The 16,065-nt window shown below is 43.9% G+C and overlaps 1 protein-coding gene across 1 annotated transcript; it reads left to right on the top strand.

Moving 5' to 3' along the window:
- The first annotated feature begins 686 nt into the window (after positions 1-686).
- Positions 687-6,369, top strand: LOC140716299 (uncharacterized). Its single transcript, XM_073028895.1, has 3 exons — positions 687-938; positions 1,220-2,030; positions 6,360-6,369. The coding sequence occupies exons 2-3, from the start codon at positions 1,387-1,389 to the stop codon at positions 6,367-6,369; spliced, it is 654 nt and encodes a 217-aa protein (XP_072884996.1). The 5' UTR covers positions 687-938; positions 1,220-1,386.
- Positions 6,370-16,065: the final 9,696 nt, after the last annotated feature.

Raw genomic sequence — 16,065 nt, 5'->3', positions numbered from 1 at the left:
ACTATTGGGCGGCCTATAAAAAACACCCAGTAAAGTTATTGACCCCTTCCTGTTCCTAACCTCCACCCACAGAGACTCTGTAGACAATCCCTCCATGGCGTCCACCTTTTCTGCAGCTGTGACACTATCTCTGATCAACAGTGTAATGTTCCCACCTCCTTTGCCTCCTTCCCTGTACTTTCTGAAGCATCTAAAACCCGACACTTGAAGTAACCATTCCTGTCCCTGACCCATCCAAGTCTCTGTAATGGCCACCACATCATAGCTCCAAGTACTGATCCACACTCTAAGCTCATCCGCTTTGTTCACAATACTCCTTGCGTTAAAATAGACACATCTCAAACCGTCCATCTGAGTGCATCTCTTCTCTATCACCTGCCTATCTTCCCTTATACACTGTCTCCGAGCTTTCTCAATCTGTGAGCCAACCGCCTCTTCCCCAGTCTCTTCAGTTCAGTTCCCACCCCCAACAATTCTAGTTTAAACTCTCCCTAGTAGCCTTTGCAAACCTCCCTGCCGGATATTGGTCCTCCTGGGATTCAAGTACAACCCGTTCTTTTTGTACAGGTCACACCTGCCCCAAAAGATGTCCCAATGATCCAGAAATCTGAAACACTGCCCCCTGCTCCAATCCCTCAGCCACCTCATTCTATTCCTAGTAAGGGAATTAAGGGTGTGCTGCCTTTATGGCAGTTATTTAGTTTATAATATTTTCGCATAGTAATTTGTTAGCATTTTTCAGTTAAAGTTAGGATTGTTTAAATCAATTGATTTGTCTGTAATACATCGCGGCTGCGATGACGTCACATCCGGGTTCGCCGCGTCTTGTGGGGAATTACCGGTTTGAGATTCACGCAAGGGTGGGGGTCACTCACATGTGCGACCATAACGCTGACTAGGGTCTCTCTATGCACCAAAGACACAGTGAAAGCAACGCTGTAAGTCATTAGATAATCGGTATTTTGAGTTAAAATGTTAACGCCGATTCTGTTAAAAGTAACGACGGTCGGTAAGGTTTACCTTTTCGTCAGTTAAAGAGTCGGGATAGTTTGTATTGAAGTGTATCTAAAGCAGCCAATGGAGCAGCTAGATTCTGACTGTATGCTGCACTTTAATGTAATGTAGTTATTGTAGTTTTACCTTTGCAAGTATTCACAATGTAAATGTGATATTTAGAAGGGAACAAACACTGTACCAATCTTGTATTGTTTTTCAACAGTTTTCACCATGCGTTAATGTGAAGAGTGAACAGTAAATGGTTAATCTTACTGCGGTCTCGTTTGCATTGATTCTGGTTTATCTCGACGTTTACCTCGGCGTTACTTCACACCCGAGCGAGAACGTTACAGTGAAAAAGCGGCATTATCAGGTGTTTAAAGTGCAGCCATGTCAACCCGATCCAGCATCAAGTCGTTGTCAAAGTCATCGTCATCCTGCGATAGGGGCAGTAGGGCATCAAGTAAGGCCACCCAAGCAAGAGCGAAAGCAGAAGCCGCCAAGGTGCGAGCGCGCTTTGCCAAAGAAGAATTAGAAGTAAAGATGAAAGCGGCTGCCAGAGAAGCCGAAAACCAGAAGGAAAAGGCTGCCAGAGAAGCCGAAAACCAGAAGGAAAAGGCTGCCAGAGAAGCCGAAGCGGCTGCCAGAGAAGCCGAAAACCAGAAGGAAGCGGCTGCCAGAGAAGCCGAAAACGAATTGGAAAGGAAAAGGGTAGAGGCACGGTTAGAAGCGCTGAAGCTAGAACGAGAAGCAGCAGCTGCCAAGGTGGAAGCAGAGTTAATAGAAGACGCCGAAGAAATGCATGATCCGAAGGACGGAAAATCTACCTCAGAAAAGATCGGATTGGAACGTACAAGGGACTATGTCCAATCTCAAATGGAATGGAAGACTCTTTCTTCCTCTCCTTACTTATTCGATAACGTCCCACTTCACGAGGAGTCTTGGAGAGGCCCGACGGCATCACGTCCATCCGAGGAAGATAATTTACCCTCGCAACTCTGCGATGAACCCAGGAATGCAAGGGCTCACGACAAGTACTTCTCGACACCGAACTTACCGGATTTGGGGAGAAGAGAGGCAAAGACTGAGTCCAGACCAGCAAATCCCATAACAGATGTACGCCCTCAGTCATGTACCTGTGGACATGTTCCCTCAGCCCGCACGCCACCTGCAGACGAATCTGCAGCACGGTATTTCGCACGACGGGATCTCGTCACTTCAGGACTATACCGGTTCGACGATAAACCTGAAAATTACCGTGCATGGTACTCCACTTTCACCAACGCTATCGACGGAGTCCAGCTCAGAGCAACCCAGGAGTTGGATCTTATGGCAAAATGGCTGGGAAAAGAATCATGCGAACAGGTGAGACGCATGCGTTCAGTGTACATCAACAAACCCGAGCTAGCATTGAAGAAAGCATGGGAGAGACTTCAGGAGGGCTACGGAGCCCCCGAAATTATTGAGGCGGCGCTATGCCAACGTTTGGGAAATTTTCCTAAGGTGTCAGCCAAGGACCACACCAAGCTAAGAGAATTTGGAGATTTACTCATGGAGATTCAAGGCGCCAAAGAAGACGGCCACTCAGCTGGTCTAGTATACCTAGACACTCCAACCGGGATTAGACAACTCGTGGACAAACTTCCATTTGGGCTGCAGGACAGGTGGTTGTCCGTTGCCTCAGATTACAAGGAAGAACACGAAGGTCAATTCCCTCCCTTCGAGTATTTCACCAGGTTCGTGTGCAAGGAGGCGAAGAAGCGAAACGATCCTAGCCTCATAGGTCCAGGAAGCAGTACAATTTACACCAAGCCAGATAAATCCACTTCGAATAATTCCAACATTACTAAACCAGTCTCAGCGCTTAAGACCCAAGTCCTTACAACTAACAACGACCCTAGCAAGAATTGTCCATTGCATAACAAACCCCACCCTCTCAAAAGATGCAGAACGTTTAGGGAAAAACCCCTCGAAGAGAGGAAGGCCCTTCTCAAGGAGAAAGGAATATGTTTTAGATGCTGTTCCTCGACCTCTCACTGTGCGAGAGAGTGCACGATCGCCATGAAGTGCCTGGAATGTGATAGCACTAATCACGACTGGGCCATGCATCCTGGCCCGTTACCGCAAACCGACGAAGCTCCTTCACCCCCACAACAGGACGGCGGGGAGGGAGAAGCTCACTCCAGGACACCTGTTGTCAGCTCGAGCTGTACGGAAGTTTGCGGTCAAGCTCAGGCAAGCCGTTCTTGTTCAAAGATCTGTCTCACTAAGGTGTACCCTAAGGGAGCCAAAGACAAGGCCACCAAAGCCTACGTAATTCTGGATGATCAGAGCAATCGCTCGCTAGCCCGTCCAGAGTTCTTTGACTTGTTCAACATTGAGAGTGAGCAGTTCCCATACTACCTTAGAACTTGCTCAGGCAATATGAAAACTTACGGAAGGAGGGCCGAAGGCTTCCAGATCGAGTCCCTGGATGGTAAAGTCCTCATCTGTCTCCCCCCACTCGTAGAGTGCGAGAAAATCTTGAATAACCGCACTGAGATCCCGACGCCAAGTGCGGTGCTACACCAACCACATCTCCACCACATCGCCAAACACATCCCAGAGCTGGATCCAGAAGCAGAAATACTCCTGCTATTAGGGAGGGATGTTCTCCGGGTACACAAGGTTAGGCAGCAGGTCAATGGACCACACGACGCCCCCTTTGCCCAACGCCTGGATCTGGGCTGGGTGGTGATAGGAGAGGTGTGCCCTGGCAACGAACACAAATCAACGGTTAACACACTCAAGACCAATGTGCTAGAGAGTAGCCGCCATATGATTCTTCAACACCGCACAAGTTCCATGTGCGTCCAGGAAGCACCACAAGGCTTTAACAAGCGCAAAGTAACTGACGAGATGCTGGGTCAGTCTGTCTTTGCTCATAAGGAGCACGATAATAAACTTGCTCCATCGACTCAAGACGCCATCATCTTAAAAACGGAGGACACCAAGGTCTTCAGAGACAAAGCAAATAGTGGGGTCGCCCCACTACCTTTCAGAGAACCACGCCAGTGCTTGCCAAACAACAAAGAGCAGGCAGTCAAGCGGTTCACGCCCTTGCAAAAAACCACGAAAAGGAGACCTGAGATGCAGCAAAGCATCCGATCGACCCACGAGGTACTGGGCACACCAATGGCAGAGGTCACAGCCATTATGAATGCACGACCACTCCTACCCGTGTCTTCTGACCCGGAAAACCCCTTCATACTGTCGCCATCAATGCTCCTTACGCAGAAGGCAGGAGCTGCCCCTCCACCAGGGGACTTCTCCGATAAGGACCTGTACACAAAGCAATGGAGAAGGGACCTTCAAGCTGGAGATTTAGTCCTGCTCAAGGACAAGCAAATCGCCGGCAACTGCTGGCCAATGGCCAGAATCACTGCCACATTCCCTAGTAGGGATGGACATGTCAGGGAAGTCGAATTGAAAACTACCGACCAAGGCGATGGGAAAATTTACCAAAGGCCTGTTACAGAAGTCATTCTACTTCTACCTAACGACTGATTTAGAGACTGAAGTTCGTATTATGTTCATTGTGACCTTACGAAGGCCAAGCGGGGAGTGTGCTGCCTTTATGGCAGTTATTTAGTTTATAATATTTTCGCATAGTAATTTGTTAGCATTTTTCAGTTAAAGTTAGGATTGTTTAAATCAATTGATTTGTCTGTAATACATCGCGGCTGCGATGACGTCACATCCGGGTTCGCCGCGTCTTGTGGGGAATTACCGGTTTGAGATTCACGCAAGGGTGGGGGTCACTCACATGTGCGACCATAACGCTGACTAGGGTCTCTCTATGCACCAAAGACACAGTGAAAGCAACGCTGTAAGTCATTAGATAATCGGTATTTTGAGTTAAAATGTTAACGCCGATTCTGTTAAAAGTAACGACGGTCGGTAAGGTTTACCTTTTCGTCAGTTAAAGAGTCGGGATAGTTTGTATTGAAGTGTATCTAAAGCAGCCAATGGAGCAGCTAGATTCTGACTGTATGCTGCACTTTAATGTAATGTAGTTATTGTAGTTTTACCTTTGCAAGTATTCACAATGTAAATGTGATATTTAGAAGGGAACAAACACTGTACCAATCTTGTATTGTTTTTCAACAGTTTTCACCATGCGTTAATGTGAAGAGTGAACAGTAAATGGTTAATCTTACTGCGGTCTCGTTTGCATTGATTCTGGTTTATCTCGACGTTTACCTCGGCGTTACTTCACACCCGAGCGAGAACGTTACAAAGGGTTATGGGGAAAAGTCAGGTAGATGGAGCTGAGTTTATGGATAGATCAGCCATGATCTTATTTAATGACAAGGCAGTCTCGATGGGCCGGATGTCCTACTCCTGTTCCTATTTCTTATGTTCTTAACATTGTGGGTTGAAGCGTCTCTTCCTGTGCTGTACTGTTCTATGTTCTGATGAATCTGACTTTAGCTTCTCCCTTTCAAATTGCAGCATGAATTCTATCATAATTTGATAACTGTGTCCTAAGGGTTCCTTTACCTTGAGCTCCCAAATCAAATCTGGTTCATTACACAACATCCAATCCAGAATAGTTAGTCCCCTAGTGGACTCAAGCACAAGCTGCTCTAAAAATCCATCTTATAGGTATTCCATAAATTCTCTCTCTTGGAAACCAAAATCAGCAACAAATTCCCAATCTACCTGCCTATTAAATCCTCCATGACTATCATAACTTTGCTCTTTTGAATTTGTTTTCTATCTCTCATTTTAATTTGTAGCCCACATCCTGCCTGCTGTTTGGAGGCCTATATATACCTCCCTTCCCGGTCTTTTAAACCTTGAAGTTCCTGAATTCTACCCTCAACAATTCTATATCTTCTAATCCTCTTTTTAAGGATTTTATTTCAGTTGTTTTTTTACCAACAGAGCCATGCCACCTCTTCTGCCTACCTGTCTATCCTTTTGATACAATGTGTATCCTTGGATGGTAAGCTCCCAACTATAACAGTCTTTCATCCAGGTATCTGAAATCCTGCCCCTTGTACCAGTTTATCTGCCAAATCATCCTATTTTTATCCTCACAGGCATGTGGCACAGTCAGCAATCCAAAGGTTCCTGCACTGGAGGTCCTATTTTCAGCTTTCTACTTGAACTCCAAGGCCCCTCTGTTCCACAACAACCTCCAGGACCCTCTCGTTCACTGTGAAAGTCTTACCTGGTTTTAACTTTCCAAAGTATTACACCTTGAGATTCCCTGAATAGAACTCCATTTGCCACTCTTCAGTCCATTTATTCAGCTGAACAAGATTCCACTGTAATTTTGATAAACTTCGCTCTTGACTTTACCGCTTATTTTTTAGCGGGCTGTAATCAGTGTGAGAGGTCATTCATTGGTGATACAGAGCAAGGTTTAAAAAGAGCTTGGGTGTTTTCAGGACATTACAATGGTTTGTAACCAGCACAAGATGTCATTCGTTGGTGATGCAGTGCTAGGGTTGTAAAGAGCTCAGATCCTTTTGAAACTTTTCGGTGGGCTGCAATCAGCGTGAAAGGTCATTCAAGGGTGTGTGATGAGCAAACCAAGCTGAGATGGGGTCCAGAGTTGACCCCCCTGTGAACTATGCTGCTAATGAGGGAAAGAAAAGAAGAAGAGGGGGAGTCATCCTGCGCAGATGAGAGAGAGAGAGAGAGAGAGAGAGAGAGAGAGAGAGAGAGAGAGAGAGAGAGAGAGAGAGAGATATGATTTAAGATCATGGCTCCCTGACTGATTGTTTACCTTTTCATCAAGGACTTTGCCTGCTTGTTAAGATTCCTGCAGAGATAGCAAGGAAGGATCTGATTGATGGACAGTTGGTATTCAGCATGGGAGATAAAAAGCAGGTCTGTTGAGACACAGACAGACATGCCACGGGACACTGAAAGAGCATTGTGCACCTACAAGTTGGTGGGGGTTTGGAAGATCCATTTGGTAGTGAATCGATCAGTGGCTCACAGTGTGAGAAGGTGCGACCAGTGGGGACTTGTTTGTGTGTCCACCCTCGTCTGGGTGACAGATCTACTACTGAAGAATGGTTGTACGTATCCTGGTCATAGTCAGTGACCAGAACAGGACTTTGGACAACACCGGGAAGATCGACGGCAATGGCATCACCTCTCATCTCCCTCTCTCTCCAACGATACTCAGCTACCTCAAACTGACTTGAACTTTCTTCATTATATCGTAAGACTGTACCAATTTACCCTAGGCTTTGAAAGTGCTTGGTTTTGATTTCTATTTCCACACTTCTATATATATCATTGCTAACCTGTTCCATATATTTGCATTTTTATAGTACTGTATTACTTAGTTTACTAATAAACACTATTAGTTACAGTAATACCAGACTCCATCATGTGTTCCATTTCTGCTGGTTGTGTAACCCGGTCACAGGGTACGTGACAGATGACACAGTGCAAGGGTTAAAAAGTGCTCAGGTTTTTTGGGACTGCAATCATAATCTATTAGGTACTCGGTAGGAATGAATAAAAACAATCAAGGTGAACATGGAGCAGCCATTATGTGAGTGAACAGTGTTAGAGTGATTGGACTTTGATTAAACAGACTTCCTTGAAAACTAGCTTGGGCAAGCACAGTTGGATGTTCTGAGTAAGTTTATAGTAAGTTTATTTTTTTTCTGTTAGTTTACACCTAATGCTCTGACAATGGGTCCAAAGTTAGTGATATATTCCTGCTGTGAGATGTGGAAACTTTGGAAGACCTCCTGTCTCCCTGAGAACTACAACAGCATGAAGTGCACTGAGCTGCAACTCCTTAGAGAAATTGTGTTACAGAACTGGAGCTGCAGCTCGATGACCTTCAGTTCAAACGGGAAAATGATAGAAAAGAGCTACAGGTGGGTAGTCACCCCTAACTTGCAGGAGGCATGTTCCTGGGTGACTGTCAGGAGAAGGAAAGGGAATAGGCAGCCAATTCAGATTACTTCTGTGGCCATTCACATCAATAATAAGTATACTAATTTGGAGACAGTTGGAGGGGATGACCTACCAGGGGCAGCCACAGTGTCCTGTTCTCTGGCACTGAGTCTGTTCCAGTGGCTCAGAAGGGAAGGTGAGAGTGTGGAAGAGGAGTGCAGCAGTGATAGGGGATTCCATAATCAGAAGAGCAGACGGCAGGTTATATGAATGTGAAAGGGACACCCAGAGGTATGTTGCTTCTGTTATGCAGCAATAGATCACAAATGAGTCAGGTTTGAATGTTAGGATCAGGGATGTCTTGGATCAGGTCGACAGCATTCTAAGAGAAGAGGGTGAACAGCTGGAAAACATGGTATATATTGGTACTAACAACATAGGTAGGAAAAGAGAAGAGGTCCTGAAGAGAGAATATAGGGAGTTAGATGGAAAGCTGAAGAACTGGACCTCCAGGGTAGTAATCTCCAGATTGCTTGCTTGTGCCATGAGCCAGTGAGGGTAAGAATAGGATGATTTGGCAGTTGATTATGTGGCAGAAGAACTGGGACAGTGGCAGTGTTTCAGATTTCTGGACCATTTTGAACTCTTCTGGGGAATGTATGACCTGTACAAAAAGGACAGGTTATACCCAAAACTGAGGGGGACGAATATCCTTGCAGGCAAGTTTGCTAGAGCTGTTTGGGAGGGTTAAAGCTATTTTGGCAGGGGGATAGGAAGTAGAGTGATAGGGCTGATGATGGGGCAGTTGGTACACAACTAGATGTGGTGTGTAGTCAGGCTGAGAGGAAAGGACAGGCAAAATTGAAGTCATGTGAATGAGTTAAAGTGCAATAGGGGCGAAAATCAAAAAAAGTGATGAATACAGGACTGAAGGTGTTATATTCGAATGCACACAGTATATGGAATAAGGTCTTGTAGCACAGTTAGAGATTGGCATGTATGACGCTCTGAGCATCACTGAGTCGTGGCTGAAGGAAAATCTTAGCTGGGAGCTTAACATCCAAAGATGCACATAGTATCGAAAGGATAGGCAGGTAGGCAGAGGGGTTGAGGTGGCTTTGTTGGTAAAAAATGAAATCAAATCCTAAGAAAGAGGTGACATATTATCAGAAGATGTAGTATCATTGTAGGCAGAATTAAGAAACTGCAAGGGTAAAAAGATCCTGATGGGAGTTATATACAGGCCTCTGAACAGTAGCCAGGATGTGGGCTACAAATTACAGTGGGAGATAGAAAAGGAATGTAAGAAGGGCAAAGTTACAAAAATCATGGGGTTTCAATATGTAGATAGGTTGGAAAAATGAGGTTGTTGCTGGATTGCAAGAGAAGAAATTTGTAGAATCCCTATGAGATTGTTTTTAGAGCAGCTTGTGGTTGAGTCCAAAAGTGGAACTGTAATTCTGGATTGGGTGTAAGGTAATGAACCAGATTTGATTTGCGAGTTTAAGATAAAGGAACCTTTAGGAGAAAATTATCATAATATAATAAAATTCATTCTACAGTTTGAGAAGAGAAAATAAAATCAGATGTATCGGTATTACAGTAGAGTAAAGGGAATTACAGATGCATGAGACAGGAGCTGGTCACAGTAGATTGGAAGGGGTCAGTAACAGGGACGATGGCGGAACTGCAAAGGCTCGAGTTTCTGGGAGAACTTTGGAAGGCAGAGGAAAGATGCATCTCAAAGATGAAGTATTCTAAAGGGAGGATGAAACAACCATAGCTATCAAAAGAAGTCTAAGACCACACAAAGAAAAAGAGAAGGCATGATATAACAAAAACCAACACAAGGCTTGCTATCTGGTATGTGCTATATGTTGTTTGTGCTGTATATGTCTGTTGGTGCAGCGTTTTGCACCTTGGCCCTGGAGAAACACTGCATTGTTTGTCTGTACTGATGGGCATTCATGTCTGGCTGAATTATAATAAACTTGAACTTAATTTGAAGGCAACTAAAAAAAGGCATAAAGAGAGAAGAGGTGAAATATGAAGATAAGCTAGCCAATAATATAAAAGAGGATGCCAAAAGTTTTTTTCAGATATATATCAAGTAAGTGAGAGACCAGAGTGGCTATCAGACCACGGGAAAATTACACTGAAGAGGTAACAAAGTGGGACAAAGAAATGTCAGGTGAACTGAGTAAATATCTTGTGTCAGTCTTCACAGTGGAACACAGCAGCAGAATGCCAGAAATGCAAGAGTGGTCGGGGGCAGAAGAGAGTGTCATTTCTATTACTAAGAAGGTGCTTGGGATGCTGAAAAGTCTGAAGGTAGTTAAGTCACCTGGAGTAGATGGACGACACCTCAGGGCTCTGAAAGAGGTAGCTTAAGAGACTATGATGCATTAATAATGATCTTTCAACAGTCACTGGATTCTGAAATGGTTCCAGAGGACTGGAAAATTGCAAATGTCACTACACTTTTTTTAAGAGGGGATGGAAGCAGAAGAAAGGAAATTGTGGGCCAGATGGTTAATGGTTAGTACAGACTCGGTGGTTAATGGTTAGACAGACTCAGTGGGATGATGGGCCTGTTTCTGTGCTGTATCTATCTGGACAGGAAACAGTACAGACTGAGTACAGAAGCCCTTGTAAGTGTTCCCCGGACTAACCATCAAAAGAGATAAGTGTGACCCCACTACAATCTGAAGGGGAATGCAGACCTGAATCAACAGTGATTAATGTTCTTTCCCAGACACTGTCTACCTCGCTGTTTTCTGATTTTATTTTCTGCACTCTTGCACATTCTAATAGAAAATGAAACTTCCTTGGGACTCAGCCCCCGTTCATCATCAAGAACTTTTGTGGCTCATTTGTTGACATGGTTGGTCTGCAATGCAAAATAATTGGACAATGTTACCCAAAAGCAACCACTTGCATTTACAGTGTGGCTTTAATATAGGAAATCATCAGAAGGTGTTTCACTGGAGCATGAATCAGATGTCAGGTCATAGAAGGAGAGGGAATGGCAGGTGAGGAAGTGTCTGGTCAGAGGAGGAATCTGGAAGCAATGCCTCAGTCCAACGGGATGATGTGCTGAAATGGTTTGCACCACAATTTACTGACTCACTGAGACGTCTGACACAGAGTGATGGAAGTGTGAAGGGAATGGAAATGACATCCATAAGATGGATTTAAGAGAAAGACACAGACTGCAGGTTTAAATTCATTTGAATGAATCTGTGGACTTTGTTGAGGAAGCTCCTCAGTCAGAGTAATTGACAGCAGTACTGGACTCCCATATGAAGGAGGGTGAGAGGAAACTCAGGAATCATTTGAGAATGAATTCATGGGAAAACATCAGTAAAGTCCATGTAAATTATTTATTTCATTTAATTATTGGCATACAGCATGGAATAGGCCCTTCTGGCCCTTCGAGCCACACTGCCCAGGAATCACAATTTAATCCTCATCTCATCACAGGACAATTTACAATGACCAGTTAAAGTACCAAACTGAGGTAGTTTAGACTTTGGACTGTGAGAGGAAACCGGAGTACCCGGAGGAAACCCACACATTCTTGGGGAGACATTACAAATTCCTTACAGGCAGTGGCAGGATTCGAACCCCAGGTCACCCGCACTGGAAAGCATTCTGCTAACCACAACACTACCATGCCGCCCCAAATGCTGGGTTCCCCAGCCTGTCTGTTGGATTCATTAATCAAAACTTAAACTTGTGTTGGGTCCTGACGGTTTTGCAAACTAAAGTACTTCAGCAATCAAGAAGGGGCATTAAAACCTGCTGCTTATGACCGCTGAATACTGGTAGCAGACATTCCATTCAAATTCCATTGCTTACATTAACAAATAAGATCGTCTCTATTCGAGCAATGAGATACCCGCGACTGAAACTGGGAGTTTCCAGGAGATACACAGGCAATGGCAACCCACTGAATAATTACATGTATATAGGTAATTATTTAAAAACACAAACAAACATAAGAAAATTAAGCTACAATGAAGATATTAAAGTGGTACCATCCCAGTACCTTTGGGACCATTATTTGCAGTTTGTGAGATCTGTCAATCTGTCCTTACCAGAATTGATTCAGAGTTTAAAGAGACTCAAATCCAGTTCAGGTGATGTTATTTTATTCAAGGTGAACACAAAAATCAAACATACAGGAATAAATCTACAGATTTTACTATCCAGATGCCAGGTAAAAGGTTTGGTAGATATCTATACTTGCAGAACTCAACAGCTCACGACCTTTCAATGACAGGTTATTGATTCTCTCTGAATATGCAACATTGTTATCCTTGATCTTCAGGGCCTGAGAGCTTCCAGGCCAATGATAACCCTTAGCTCCCACAGTGATCCATAGTGATAGTGGTATGTGTTGCTTTTCAGTGTAAACTTGATTCACCGGGCAGCTTTCATTCTCATCAACAAACATCAGATCCAGAATGTCACACAGTGATTCTGTAATGTTGACAAGGCAGTCTGTGGCATCTTTTAGTTTTTCCTGCTTTTTCACGTTATTGATGACAATTCACAATTATCTGATCACCAAGATGAACCTCTGTGCTCAGTTTGAGTAAACACACTTTAAGTAGTTGGTGGCAGTCTCCCAACTGCTTCAGAACATAAAGTGCAGGTGTACATATATTTGACCTGCTCATTCCCACAACATAATCAATGAATAAATCAGTAACAGTCAATCATCACTACTGTGAACCCGTTTCTGACACGTGGCAAATGCTCTGTAATGAGAGGGTCTTGCTCTCCCTGTGTCTTTTGCTCATTGATTTTGATTCACTTTGTCTCATTCTGTGTGATAAACATGAACCTGTTGGTTGGTGCAAAGCACAAAGTTAGAATTGTATTTCCATATGTAAAGCAGTGTGTTTATTCTTTGTAGTAACACAGCTCCACTGGGAGGGCCCCCCTGCTCAAATTAAACCTGCCTGTGAAACCGGAGAGGAAGTGTAAGGACTGAATGTTAATGTTATCGCAGAGTTTCAGACATCTGTCAACTATTAATAACAAATAGTTACTGATGACTCTGATGCTTTTATAAGCCTCTATCAGGTTGCCACTCAGCCGACGCTCCCAAGTAAACAGTCAAAGATTGTTCAACCTCTCCTTACAGCTAATATTCTGTAATCCAGGCAACATGCTCGTCAACGTCTTTTACACCCTCTCCAAAGTCTCCACATCCTTCTTACAGTGGAGCAACCAGAACTGAAGGTTCATGAAGTTTCACCCATGAAAACCTATGCTTTAACTTGGACAAAAAGCAATCTGTACTCCCCTCTTACCCAGTCCCATGAAATTCTCCCAGCAGGGACACTGTCTCCTTGATGGTGAAATGTACTGGATTCAACTTTTGGGCTCTTTACTGTGGAAACAGGGACACATTTTTAACCTCATTAGTAATACGTGAATGGTTTAGATGCTCAAATACACCCTGTCATGAGGGTCATGAGAAGGTTGAAGGGTAAAGCATATTTCCACCTCACAGATAATAAAAATCCTTGATAGGGTGGAGGAGAACAGTGGTTCAGTCTTCAGGGGGATTAAAACTATTGTAAATAATCACTAATCATCCACTTTGGATTATTTATCCAGAGAGTGGGGAGAAAGTGGATCTCTCCCACAGAAGTAAATGTGGGGAAAGGTGGCAGAAGGGAAAGTTAATCCAGTTGGACAAAGATGGAGTGACTGGAGGTTCATGTGGAAAATAAACTGTAGCATGAAATAATTGGTCTGAATCTGCTCCTGCGCTGTACTTTTCATTTAAATCTGTGTAGTACCAGAGTCACGGGAGAGAAACAAAATCTATTGGGTTTCCTTTCCTTCACCATGTTCCTCTCCCACTCTCTTTATCTCTTCCTGGGACTTTCACTCTCTTGTTCCCCCTCGCTCTCTGCATATCCACATCATTTCCCTCTCATTTCCTCTTTCTGTCTGCCCTCTCATCACTATATCCCCCATTTCATTCTAATGTCTCATTCACTTCCTCCTTCACTCTCTCTGTATGTTTCTCTCTCTTTATTTTCCCTTCACTTTTCTGTTCATCACCCAATCCCAAACTCTTTCTCAGGAACTCTCTGATGTATAATATGGGTCTTTAATGATGGATGTGTCTTTTTGAGGCATTGCCGTTTGAAGATTTCCTCAATGCTGGGGAAGATGGTGCCCGTGATGGAACTGGCTGAGTCTGCAACTCTCTGCAGCTTTTTCTGATCATGTGCAGTGGCCTGTCTGTACCAGACAGTGATGCAACCACATTGAATGCCCCTCATGGTACATCTGTAGAAATTTACTAGAGTATTTGGTGACACACCAGATCATCTCAAACTCCTAATGAAATTTAACCTCTAATGTTCTTTCTTTGTCATTTCATCAATAAGTTGGACCCAGGATGGACCTTCAGCAATGTTGACAGCCAGGAATTTGAAACTGCTCACCCTTTCCACTGCTGATCCTTCAATGATACCTGGTGTGTGTTCCCCCCATGTTTCCTTCCCAAATGCCCCAATCAATTCATTATTCTGACTGACATTGAGTGAAGGTTGTCATTGTGACACCACTCAACCAGTCAATCTATCTCACTTCTGTACACCTCCTCATCACCATCTGAAATTCTGCCAACAACAGACAAATTTGAAGATGGCAGTTGAGCTGTGCCCAGCCATACAGTCATGGGTGTAGAGAGAGTAGAGTGGAGCATGTCCCGTATCTCAATTCAGAATGGGACAAAGAGGCAGTGGGAACTGGAATGGTATAGCGAGCTGTGAGATTTTTAACTTACAGCTGTAAGTCTAGAAAGTTTTAAACAATCTGTAATAAATACAAGCCAATGGTAGGTCGAGGCAGGTACACATGAAAATACTCAGGTGTGGTGAGAAACATAAGGAAGTAAACTGCCCACAGTCACAGAGGTTGTTGTTTGGTGAGCTCGTGTTTCAAGACAGGTCTTGTTTCTGCTGTGTCAGCTGACTGTTGCAGATTCCATAAGGGAATAACAAATCAGTGGAAAGAGGGAATGTGGAAGGTTTACTTTGGATGAGAGACCACTGGCAGGTTTGTGTTCTAATTAATCCTGATGATAAATGTAAGTTTAGGGTTTCAGTGTGCTGAAGTTAATGGGGAAAACAGGGATACAGAAGGGTGGATATTACACTGCAATGGAGTAGAGATCGAATTAGACCACATCTGGAGCACTCTTCCTTGGAGAGGGGTCGTGTGGATGAGGCACATTGAAGTGCTACTGGGACTGGGATAAAATATTAGGTCTGGTGTCTTGTTCCCTGAAGTGTGGAAAACTGAAGGCCAGTGGAATTAAGGAGTTTAAAAACATTCCAGAATGGCACAGAAGAATAACACAAAGAATCTGTAATTTCAGGATATACAGGTCACTGGAAACCTGGAAGTCTCCCTGGAAAGTGGTCACTTGTGGGGAGGGAAGGGAGTGTCAGTTGAAAATTCAATACTAATATAATTTTGTTTGAGTTCGATTATTCAAATATGTGGAGCCAAGGAGGATAAATGGAGCTCAGACACAGGTCAGCTTTAGAAGGAATAGGCTGGAGGGCTGAACAACCTCCTTCTGACACACAGTGCACGGGATAAATTTGAACAGAATCTCTGTATGTAGCTGTTGATTTACCAGAAACACATTTCATATTTTCATTCTTGACAGGTGGGTGAAACTGAGCGGTGATATAGAGACTATATCCTTCTCAGCGTCCTGTTGGAGATGTGGCTTGACTTCATCTGAAAAGGGAATCTTCCAGAGGAAATAGGCTTACTATAAAGAATAAGCTCACTGCTCAAGGCATAGAAATACATTTTTGATTCAGGGACCAATACCATTAAACAATTCTTGTATTACTGAAAATACATCTCTTGTAATACTATAGATGTACCGTGGAGAATATTCTGGCAGGTTGCATCACTATCTGGTGTTGGGGGGGGGGATAGGGGCTACTGCACAGGACTCAAAGAAGCTGCAGAGGTTTGCAAATTTAGTTGGCTTCATCTTGGGTACTAGTCTACAAAGTACCCAGGGCCTCTTCAAGGAGCAGTGTCTCAGAAAGTCAGCGTCCATTATTAAGGACCTCCAGCACCCAGGGAATGCCCTTT

The sequence above is a fragment of the Hemitrygon akajei genome, chromosome 25 (genome assembly GCF_048418815.1).
Source record: "Hemitrygon akajei chromosome 25, sHemAka1.3, whole genome shotgun sequence".
NCBI classification, from domain to species: domain Eukaryota; kingdom Metazoa; phylum Chordata; class Chondrichthyes; order Myliobatiformes; family Dasyatidae; genus Hemitrygon; species Hemitrygon akajei.
The sequence above is the reverse complement of the archived record's forward strand: the minus strand, read 5'-3'. Positions and strand labels throughout refer to the sequence as shown.

What these genes read in the sequence shown, in the direction of transcription:
- LOC140716299 (XM_073028895.1), top strand. Translation starts at nt 1,387, where the DNA reads ATGTCAACCCGATCCAGCATCAAGTCGTTGTCAAAGTCATCGTCATCC.